The sequence below is a fragment of the Octopus bimaculoides genome, chromosome 11 (genome assembly GCF_046866305.1).
Source record: "Octopus bimaculoides isolate indiv1 chromosome 11, ASM4686630v1, whole genome shotgun sequence".
Lineage (NCBI taxonomy): Eukaryota > Metazoa > Mollusca > Cephalopoda > Octopoda > Octopodidae > Octopus > Octopus bimaculoides.
In genome coordinates, this window is record NC_142938.1 from 17662400 (window position 1) to 17674703 (window position 12304).

At 39.6% G+C, this 12304-nt stretch overlaps 1 protein-coding gene across 1 annotated transcript in view; it reads right to left on the bottom strand.

The window, feature by feature from the left end:
• The window catches only part of LOC106867468 (glia maturation factor beta), a 37768-nt gene that overhangs the window by 290 nt on the left and 25174 nt on the right, over positions 1-12304 (bottom strand). Inside the window, exons 4-5 of the mRNA XM_014912350.3 lie at positions 6347-6479; positions 5259-5332 (exon numbers count right to left, since the gene is read on the bottom strand). Coding sequence (XP_014767836.1) covers positions 5259-5332; positions 6347-6479 — 207 coding nt within the window. The remainder of the gene's footprint in view (positions 1-5258; positions 5333-6346; positions 6480-12304) is intronic.

Genomic DNA, 12304 nt, shown 5'->3' on the forward strand with positions numbered 1-12304 from the left:
CCCACAAGGGGCTAAACATAGAGGGAACAAACAAGGACAGACGAACGGATTAAGTCGATTACATCGACCCCAGTGCATAACTGGTATTTAATTTATCGACCCCGAAAGGATGAAAGGCAAAGTCGACCTCGCCGGAATTTGAACTCAGAATGTAACAGCAGACGAAATACCGCTAAGCATTTCGCCCAGCGTGCTAACATTTCTGCCAGCTCGCCGCCTTCTGAGTTTGATTTCATCATGGGAAAACATGTTCTACTGCAACTTTGAGTTGGCTAATGCTTTGTGAGAGAAATTATGGAAGAGCATTGTACATTTATATAGATGCAGGCATGGCCGTGTGATTAATAAGTTTGCTTCCTAGCCGCATGGTTTTGAGCTCAGCCCCACTGCATGATACATTAGGAAAGTGTCCTCTGTTATAGCCCTAGGTTGGCTATAGCCTTGTGAATGGATTTGTTAAGCAGAAACTGAAAGAGCTCACCGTGTGTGTATGTGTGTGTGTGTTTATATCTCCTTGTCTTGACAGTTTGTGATAGTTGTACAGAAGTGCCACTGTTATAGAAGTGGTGTTGCTCATTTCCAATCTTCTGTGGAAACATGCCTGGCCTTGGGGTAAAATCCCTTGTTTAGTATGGTAATAACATATCTAAATAGTTATTGATGAATAACAATACTTGGTGGGTAGTGTGTAACATTGATAATGACCGTAATAATATTGGTATTATTTCTCATACATTTTTATTAACCTGGAATATTTGCATTTACATATATATACAACAATTGAATGAATAGAACAACATTCAAGAGATACTGAGTAGAATAAGCACGTTTCCACTACATGATACTCTAAATAGTAATATGAAGACAGTACATAATTATTGAGGAACAAACTAAAAAGAATGAATGAGAACACCTTATCACCAAGCTGAATAACATAGCTTTAAGTAATACTTCAGGTCAATCTGTCTGGGAGTTCAAAAACCTTAGTGTTTATTTATAGCACTCAATTGAGTTTCTAGAATGTTCAACAGAGCTACTTTGCAGAAAGATTCTAGCTCACTTGCTTACACATTAGCTAATCTGATGAACCATGTTTGTGTAAGCATTAATGCCTTTTATAGTAACATATTTAATTGCTTTTCATGGCAGCATAGTAGGTCATGGTTGCAAGCAGGAGAACCTGAGCACAATGGTTTAAAACTCAGCAGGAGCCAACACTTGCACATGTGCACTTACATAACTTATATGATGTATTGTTTGATATCACCAATTGCCCATGTGTACATTTATTCATTTTGTACAAATTCATACAATTTGGCCACTTCTTTTAGTTCATTGTTGTTTTACTAATGCAAATTTCTCAAGACTACATATGTCCTCTAATCTCTTTGTATGCATATTGAAGCGTAGACGAAGTCAAGGTTGGACAACTACTATGCTGACTGTACCAACTGAGGCAGAAATATATATCCATGGCTGTCCTCCTATCTCCAGAGAGAAAAAACAAAGCAAAACAAAAAATAGCATGCGCACTAAGTTTTACTGTTCTAGCTCACTTCCGCTGTTTACAGCAGTGCTTGGAAGGAAGGAGTGTAGCGTATGGTTGTCACATTGATCATGACAGAGAAAGGTGTCATGGAGGTACTACTCGAGGCCCATGCAAAGTTACAGAAAGTGTATGGAGAGGAGTCTATGGGCCACACACAAGTGTACGAGTGGTTCAGATGTTTCCAATATTGACAAACATTCTGAGAGACCCACAACCAGCAGAACTGAGAAAAGCATTGCAGATGTGATGCAGCATTGAGAGGAAATCATCGAATCACCACCCGTGAGTTATCAGAGTATGTGCAGATTAGCTACGGTTCAGTTCAGTCCATTATCACTGAAGATTTGGGTATGTGACACATGTCTGCCAAATTTGTGCCAAAACTGCTTTCAGCTGACAAAAAGGACATTTGGGTTTCAGTTGCACAAGATCTCCTTGAGTGTGTCAAGAATGATGAAAACTTTCTGAAAACTCTGTGAAGGCTTCTGAGCAGGTATCACCAAGTTTTTGGCAAAATTTGATGCAGATTCTCTGCTCAACTTTCTCTGTCGTGGTCAATGTGACGATCACACGCTACACACCTTCCTTCCAAGCATTGCTGTAAAGAGTGGAAGTGAGCTAGAACAGGGGTTTTCAAACTTTTTGACTTGCGAACCCCTTTATATTTCAGGCTTTACCTTAGGGACCCCCTTATAAACGCTTATGAAATTTATACATAAATATTTGCTTAAAATAACATATATTTTTACATTTATTTATTTAACAGTATTTAACAAATAGGTTTATTGTCAATTAAAAGATTTCGATTTAAAAACGTATAAAATCAAATTGCCCATAAAAAGTATTTGCTGTCTACGGACCCCCTGTGGTCCGCGGACCACAGTTTGAAAACCCCTGAGCTAGAACATTAAAACTTAGTGCGCATGCAAGGTCAATCTATGCCAAGCGGCTTCACTTTCTGTGCTTTCACTTCATTACTATTGCAACAGTCTGGATACTTATTGATCAGACACACACACACACTCACACACCTACACATACACCAGACTTCTGCACAGTAGAAGACACATGCCTTAAGAGCAATGTAGTGACACTGAACCTGAAGTCATGAGGTTATAATATTAATTCCTTAAATACATAGCCATAGGAACATAATATGCATGTTTAAAAAAAACACTTTACTAGGACACACTGACGCATACACACACATGCACATAGATGTAAAAAGATATATTTCAAAAACCTCTCCCACACACATAGAGCAACACGGACACATAGATTTATACATACATACATATATGTTCGTGTGTGTGTGAGTGTATACACACACACATGTATACATTGACAAAAATATGTAATGAATGTTTTAAGTCACTTTCCATATGACACACACATAGATACACCACCCAACAGAGGAATACATTACATAGATGTTTGAAAACCACTCTACTAATGGCATACTTCTACACATTCACACTGACATATACACACACACACACAGTTATACAGAGAAACATAACATAAATGCTTAAAAGCCACTTTACTTATTGCACCCAGTTACAGACGCTGACACAAATACACACACACACACACACACACACATACACACACACACACACACACACACAGATACATACATTCATTCAGACACATTCACAAACAGAAATATAATGTAGATGTTTATAGACTATTTTAATTAATGTAGTATATAGCACAAACATTTACTGTTTGCTTACCAACCACATGGTTCTGGGTTCAGTCCCACTGCGTGGCACCTTAGGCAAGTGTCTTCTACTATAGCCTCGGGCCGACCAAAGCCTTGTGAGTGGATTTGGTAGACGGAAACTGAAAGAAGACCGTCGTATATATGTATATATATTTGTGTGTCTGTGTTTGTCCCCACCAACATCGCTTGACAACCGATGCTAGTGTGTTTACGTCCCCGTTACTTAGCGGTTCGGCAAAAGAGACCGATAGAATAAGTACTAGGCTTACAAAGAATGAGTCCTGGGGTCGATTTGCTCGACTAAAGGCGGTGCTCCAGCATGGCCGCAGTCAAATGACTGAAACAAGTAAAAGAGTAAAAGAGTAATATATATATATGATGGGCTTCTTTCAGCTTCTGTCTACCAAATCCACTCACAAGGCTTTGGTCAGCCCGAGGCTATAGTAGAAGACTGAACCCAGAAGCATGTGGTTGGGAACCAAGCTTCTTACCACACAGTTATGTGTGTGCCTACACACACACACACACACACGTGTGCGTGTGTGTTTATTTTCTCTGGGAGCATGGACAGCATGAATCAAAATCTCAGCAGCTTTCTTGATTCTCAATGATATAACCCAGTATTTCTAAATGTTATGGTTGGGATTTCTTGCAGTTGGATATTATTTCATCTGCTGAACAAGATCTCCTACTCTCTCCACTCTTTCTTTCTTCATCCTTCTCCCTTTCTCCAACTTTCTCTGTTTTTTCAATATACTCTAGCAATTGCTATCTGGATGAATAAACACTTGTAAAAAAAGCAATGGAACTACACACACACACATTGCTTAACATTTAGGGTTTTGGTCACCCAGTCACCATTCTTCATTATAAATAGTATGGAGGGTTTCTCACCTGTGTTTTTTTTTTTTTTTTGCTCATGGTGATGGCAGAGGTTAGGCACATCACACTGCACAAACTAACACCACTACCAGACCCATGTAGGCCTTTAGCAAAGTTTCTGTTACAATCATTTCAACCAGGGCCCCAGCTGGAGTGTTTCTGTGACCTCTAGACCAGGGGTTTTCAAACTGTGGTCCGCGGACCACAGGGGTCCGCAAGGACAAGACAAGGCAATTTGATTTTATATATATTTTTTAATCGAAATCTTTTAATTGACAATAAACCTATTTGTTAAATACTGTTAAATAAATAAATGTAAAAATATATGTTATTTTTAGCAAATATTTATGTATAAATTTCATAAGCGTTTATAAGGGGGTCCCTAAGGTAAAGCCTGAAATATAAAGGGGTCCGCATGTCAAAAAGTTTGAAAAACCCTGCTCTAGACAACACAGCCACCCTTTACAGATTCCCCAAGATGAAAAAACAAAAACAGACTAAACCTGTTAGTTTTCTCTCCTCTTCTCTAACACCTATTCTGGAATAGACTTTGTTCTATTCCAGAACTTACACATCCCCTCTTACTACAAAGCAAGTCTCACTGCCTGTTTTTCTGAAAGACACCAATTCCAGAGAACCTGTAAAGGCCCAAAGTTACTGGCCCCTCCTCAAGACATTTAAAAGACACCATAAAAGAGAAAAAAGTAGAGAAAATGATTTCTTTATATATTTTTTCTACTATAGGCACAAGGCCTGAAATTTTATGGAAGTGGGTTAGTTGATTACATCAACCCCAGTGCACAACTGGTGCTTACTTCATCAACCCTGAAAGAATGAAAGGCAAAGATGACCATGGCGGAATTTGAACTTAGATATACATATATAAACAAGTACATCTATAGAATACATACAGACAGACACAAAGTCATAGACAGAGTGAGAGGAGCTGGAGCAGGTCACACCAATATAGACAGAGACAGGAAGAGAAACAAAAAGATAGAAATGGAGAGAGAGCAACACACACACACACACACACACACACACACACACAAGCCAATAAACAGCCAGACAGCCAAGAGATGAAATTGAAATCTCACAAACCTTGGTCATTTCCAATTCCTTTGTTAGTGCTCTCACGGATCCTGCATAAAGCATCTGTTGCTCGGGTTTACAACCTAAAGAACACACAACATAACATTATAAATCAACGCAAAGAAATACATTTAAAAAAAAATTAACGGTTGGAAGAATTTCTGATGATAAATGCTAACAATGATGATGGTGATGGTGATGATGACAATAATAACAGTGCTGCTGCTGCTCCCCCTCCTCCTCCTCTTCTTATTAAGTTCTAGGAACAAAATTGTTATTATCTGGAGGATGAATGATGAGGAATTAGCAACATCTTGTATGTGAATTTTTCCCATTAGCTGAGTTTCTGTTAATATTCCCCATAACCAGACATGTTTTCAGCGAAGATTGGAAACCAAGCACACTGCTTACATGATAGTGATGCTCGTTTACAACTAGTACGCAAAGCCAAGGCAAGAAGACAGAAGCATACATACCACACACATACATACACACACACACACACACACAATGGTCTTCTTTCAGTTTCCATCCACCAAATCCACTCACAAGGCTTTGGCCAGCCCAGGGTTATAGTTGGAGACACTTGCCCAAGATGTCATGCAGAGAGACTGCACGTGAAACCCACATGCACACGAACTCTCTCTCTCTCTCTCTCTCACACACACACACACACGTTAAAATACTGACTGTAACTAATTAGATTCCTAATTGTCTACTTATGCCAACTTGTTTACTTCAATTCTAGTGATTATCTTTGATTACTTATGTGTTTGTTTATCTGTATAGTAGCCAGATTTTTCTCTTTGTTGATTGTCTCTGATTTCTTTTCATCCATTATTTCTCTCTCTCACTCCTACCTATCTATCTATTTCTAAGAATCGATTATATTATTGTTTTACCTAGCATCCAAATCTTACTGTCTTCAGCATTCTGTATTTATTTACTTGCCAAACCTAAAATTAAAAAGCTCATGCTTACCACATTAAGTGTGTTAGCGCTTGCATTTCCTCATTCCAAACCAGCTACCCACCTTCCTGCCTGGCATCCTGCCTGACTGCTAGTTTATAGATTGGAAGAAATCAAAGTGTACTCACCCTGTGGGCTGACGAAGATGAATATCAGAGGATATGATACACGACCGTCATCATGGTGATACACGTAGCTGAGAACAATAAACCGGGGTTGTGAAACAGGTAACTCTTCCTGGATCTCATCCATTGTACAATCCTGAATAATAATAATAATAATAATAATAACAATGTAGAACTGTTACAAAAGGCATGGTCAGAATAATCAGGAAAGTATTAGACAGCTGAAAAAAAAGGATAGCATGGTACCGTAGGCAGCAGGTAGTAATCCCACTACACATGTAAGACACCAGGAGCTCCAACAAAACCTGTGATAAAGAGAAATAATAATAACAAGATCACTCAGAGGGTGCAAACCTCCACCAGGGCAACACCAACATCCTCTCAATGATTAGCCAGAGATGATTTTTAAAATGAGAATATCTGAAATAAATTCAACTGCTCTCACAAACAGGAATACTAAAAATGAATCCAACCACTCCCAGAAATTAAGTAAAAAAAAAAAACGGAAAAATAATCAAGAATCAACCATATAGCACATGTGGGGCATCTTGTCGACCACCACTTGGTTCAGTCTGTTATGCTCTAGCACCTGATCTGTTAGGATTGGGAAATCCCAGAGGATTTAGTTAGTCTCCGACTCTGCTAGCCTCTGTGGTTTGTGCTCATACCACGTCTTGCCTCTCTTAAGCCTCCACTTTTCACACAGTTTCCAATGTAGCACTTTCGCTACCTGATCGTGTCGCCACAATTTGTAGTGGTTTTTGGATAAGTCTAGGGTATTCGTTTATGATATGGCAATGGTTTCATCCACTCTATTACAGATGCGACACATCGGAGACACTTGCTCATTCCAAAGGTTGACCCTCCAGTTTGTGGCCAAAGCTTGGCCTTGTGCTGCCAGTATAGTGTTCTCGGTCTCTTTTTCTAGTGTTCCTTTCTTCAGCCAATCCCACCTATTTTTTCCAACAACTTCTGTTGTGCTACATGGAATTGATTGTGAAGTCCCTTGTTGAGTAATTCTTCTTCATGTCCTTTTTGTATTTCTTCCTTTGTTTTTCCTTTTTTTTCTGTTTTCAATACTCCTTCATTCCTAACTGACACTAGCAAGGTTTCCTTACTTTAGGCTAGGTATCTCATTAAGCTTACAAGTTCGATATGTATGCAGTCTTCCACACTTATCAGTCCTCTTTCTCCAGTTGCACTCTTCGTGTATTGTTGTTGTTGTTACTATTACTCTTTTACTTGTTTCGTCATTTGACTGCGACCATGCTGGAGCACCGCCTTTAGTCGAGAAAATCGACCCCAGGACTTACTCCTTGTAAGCCTAGTACTTATTCTATCGGTATCTTTTTGACGAACTGCTAAGTCACAGGGACATAAACACACCAGCATCGGTTGTCAAGTGATGGTGGGGGGGGGGGGGACTAACACAAACACACATACATATATATATACATATACATATATACGACAGGCTTCTTTCAGTTTCCATCTACCAAATCCACTCACAAGGCTTTGGTCGGCCCGAGGCTATAGTAGAAGACACTTGCCCAAGGTGCCACGCAGTGGGACTGAACCCGGAACCATGTGGTTGGTAAGCAAGCTACTTACCACACAGCCACTCCTGCGCTTATTATTATTATTATTATTATTATTATTTCTTATATGGGCCACAAGTGCCAAAGACAATGGGATAGTATAAAAGCAAAATACAAAGAAAAAAAAACAACCAAGGAACTGTGTGTGTGCAAGGGTGGGTATGGTACATCCAGTAAAATGACAAGATCAACAATAACAATAAAAATACAATAATGTTGGCACCATTGCACGACTAATACTCTATTTTATCAAACCTGAAATGAAGAAAGATAAAGTCAATCCCAGCAGGATTTGAACTCAGAATAAGAAAGAGCCTATTTGCAGTCACATGGTTTCCTAGAAATAACAACCAAATCTCTCTTACCATCTTAGATAAAAAATGGCTTTTATTTTGACAATGTAGTTTATATTGTGTCTGAAAGGCAAAAAAAAAAACAAGATGGTCACAGTTGGAACACCTTTGAGTTTAGGTCTGCACGTTCAGTTCTGACTTTCAGATAAACAACAACAACAGTAGCAATAGCAGCAACATTGCCCAGAGTATATTGAATGAGAGCACAGAACATAGTTTGTAAATCATTACCAGGAGTGGCTGTGTGGTTAGTAGCTTGCTTACCAACCACATGGTTCGGGTTCAGTCCCACTGCGTGGCACCTTGGGCAAGTGTCTTCTACTATAGCCTCAGGCCGACCAAAGCCTTGTGAGTGGATTTGGTAGACGGAAACTGAAAGAAGCCCGTCGTATATATGTATATATGTGTGTGTGTGTGTGTGTGTGTGTGTTTGTCTGTGTTTGTCCCCCTAGCATTGCTTGACAACCGATGCTGGTGTGTTTATGTCCCCGTCACTTAGCGGTTTGGCAAAAAGAGACCGGTAGAATAAGTACTGGGCTTACAAAGAATAAGTCCTGGGGTCGATTTGCTCGACTAAAGGCGGTGCTCCAGCATGGCCGCAGTCAAATGACTGAAACAAGTAAAAGAGTAAAAAAAAAAAAAAAGAGTCTGTTCTTATGCAACCAGCACACAAATATAATTAAACAGCGCATGTTTCCAGAGTTGTTTTTTTTTTTCTCAAAACACACGCATGATGATGATAAATGATCGAATCTGATGCTGCCTGATGCTATATTGCATCTTCAAGATTAAAAATGGTGTTCTAATTCATGACACCATCAGTTACATGCCAAAATTATCTGAATAGTTTTTTTGGCTCACATACAAGAATTTAACGAACACTTTTCTTTTCTTTCTTTCCTTTCCCTGTCACTGAGAAAAATGTTCACATTTTATTTATTTATTTTTTTTTTGTATACACAGCCCATTAGAAATGAAATAGCAGAGTTAGAATATTTAACATTTTTAAAGAAATAATTCCATTTGGTAAGACATAATTGCCAAAGATATTCAGTTAAACCTCAAACACATACTTGAATATTCAAACCAAATTCAAAATTTTATTTTTACTGTTATTGTTGAAAATAGTTAAAGACTGTCTTGAATCTACAAGTTCATAAGAGGGGAACTTATCCCAATTTCTGTGGCATTTAAGCAAGAAAGAGCACAAGATATCCTGAAGGAAATGTCAGTCTGCCGCAGCATTAACCTCTAGCTACCACTGGTATTCATTTTTGGCTGAGTGGACTGAAACAAAATAAAATGAAGAACCTTGCACAAGGAGACAACATGCTTTCCTGCCTACGATTTGAACCCACATCCTAATGATCATGGTTCTAACACCAAAAACACAAGGCCACGTGCCTTCACTTTGTTTCAAATAGCTAAAACAATTATTGATCTGTGACAGCTTTAAGACACGATATTATTTACAATAATGTAATGTAGGGTGATATCAAGTTTTAATGTGTTGTGAAACAGTCCTGTGATCAAAGGTATTCCAGGCATGGCCTCCACATCATTTTTCATATCTAGGGCAACAGTGTCCAAAATAGGGTGTGATGTGATGGAATTTGGTTGCTATTTCTAGTAGGCTCAACAACCATGTAGAGGTTCCTCTTTGGCTCAAGTGTAGAGCACTGTTGTGCAGAGAACTGCACAACAGAGAAGTGTGTGTGTGTGTGTGTGTGTGTGTGTGTGTGTGTGTGTGTGTGTATCAGAGGCGACTCCAGGTCATCAGCATCACTTAGGATCATCACAGATCTTGCATAAAACACATGCCTGCTCAAAGAATTTCACGATTTTCCGCTTTATTTCTAGCCCCAAATGTCTTATTTTTTTATATCTAGCACTATGTCTTTCTCTATTTCTAAGTTATGGGTAAAAATAAAGCAACCCCGCAAAACACAACTGATCTTCACATACAGACAACAGAATAGCAGCAATCAAATAACGACAGCCGAGTGCACAACAAACATCAGCGATCTAACTGTCACCTGTACTCTTGACAAGAGATGCCAGTTAGTCTTTTACACCTACCAGGCTTGTTCGTATTAGCCTGAGTTGCTGGATAATTTTTTGTTCCTTAAAGAATATTGTAGAACAGAAACTTTTCATAGATTGGAATTTAAATCCTAATCTCAACAGAAATTTATTGTTTCAAAAAAACATTGGTTTTGGGTTACTTTTAATTTTTACGATCATAGATAACAACTCGGGCTGTACCTTCTGAGTCCAAGTCAGACGTGTGTGAATGATGTCAAGAGAACATCTGCTACAAATGATATTTTTTGACACAGGGCATCTCTAAGATGACCGCCAGATGTTGAATGAAAATAAATGAACTGCAATCAGACTCAATAATAGGAGCCTGAGTTATTGGATGAAATTACATACTTAAAGTCAGTGTTGGCAGAAATTAAATCAGCTTTACTAAATTTATACTCAGGCTAAGCCTGAACAGCCCGAGTGCCGGAGTCACCACTGATAGTGTAACTGCCCGAAATGGTCATGACTTCAGGGACTTGACTGATGAAAGAAAGCCAAGAATGACCCGTCTGTTTTAGCCTGTCCTAATTGTTGTTTCTCTTGTCCGCCTTAGTATCATCTATCTGTCCGAACGTTTTAATGCCCTCTGTTGCATTTTTGTTCCATTTTTATATTTATATATATATATATATATATATCATCATCATCATCATCATCGTTTAACGTCCGCTTTCCATGCTCGCATGGGTTGGACAATTTGACTGAGGACTGGTGAAACCGGATGGCAACACCAGGCTCCAATCTAATTTGGCAGAGTTTCTACAGCTGGATGCCCTTCCTAACGCCAACCACTCAGAGAGTGTAGTGGGTGCTTTTACGTGTCACCCGCACGAAGAAAAGATTTGCCAATGTTCTGCGCCGTGAGGACCAAAGACTCGAGGTATTTCGTGTTGCAAAACAGTGTAGGAGAGAGAATAGTGATGTAGGAGAGAAATGTGTTCGCATGGATGATGGTACGCTTGCACTAAATGAGGATGCAAAGAAAGAGGTCTGGAGATGCCACTACGATAGATTGCTTAATAAAGAGAATGAATGGGAGGAAGAGAGCCTGCCGTATATCGACCCAATAGAGGGACCAGCTATCCGAGTTGATAGTACCGGGGTAGATAAAGCAATTAAGAGTATGAAGACCGGGAAAGCCCCCGGCCCATCAGGAATCACTGCAGAGATGCTCAAAATATCTGGCAGTGTTGGCTACAGCCTAGTCACCCGTATTACGAACCAGGTGATACACGAAGGAGTCATACCCAATGACTGGTGTAGCAGCATCATAGTCAACTGCTACAAAGGTAAAGGTGACGCTTTAGATACAAATAATTACAGAGGTATCAAGCTGTTAGATCAGGTTATGAAAGTTACAGAGAGGGTCATAGCCCAACTAATTAGGGAGCGAATCAATTTAGATGAGATGCAGTTTGGGTTCGTGCCAGGTAAAAGCACTACTGATGCCTTATTTCTAGTGAGACAGCTGCAGGAGAAATACCTAGCTAAGGATAAACCTCCGTACCTGGCTTTCGTTGACATGGAGAAAGCCTTTGACAGGGTCCCCCGATCCCTTATCTGGTGGTCAATGAGGAAACTTGGGATAGAAGAATGGTTAGTGAGAGCAGTGCGAGCCATGTACAGAGATGCTGCCAGTAAGGTGAGGGTTGGAAATGAGTACAGCAATGAATTCCGGGTAGAGGTAGGGGTCCACCAAGGTTCCGTCCTCAGCCCCCTCTTATTTATCATAGTCCTCCAGGCAATCACAGAGGAGTTCAAGACAGGTTGCCCCTGGGAGCTCCTCTATGCTGATGACCTTGCCCTAATTGCGGAGTCACTATCAGAACTAGAGGAAAAGTTTCAGGTGTGGAAGCAAGGTCTAGAATTGAAGGGCCTTAGAGTCAACCCAGCTAAAACCAAAATCCTAATAAGTAGGAATT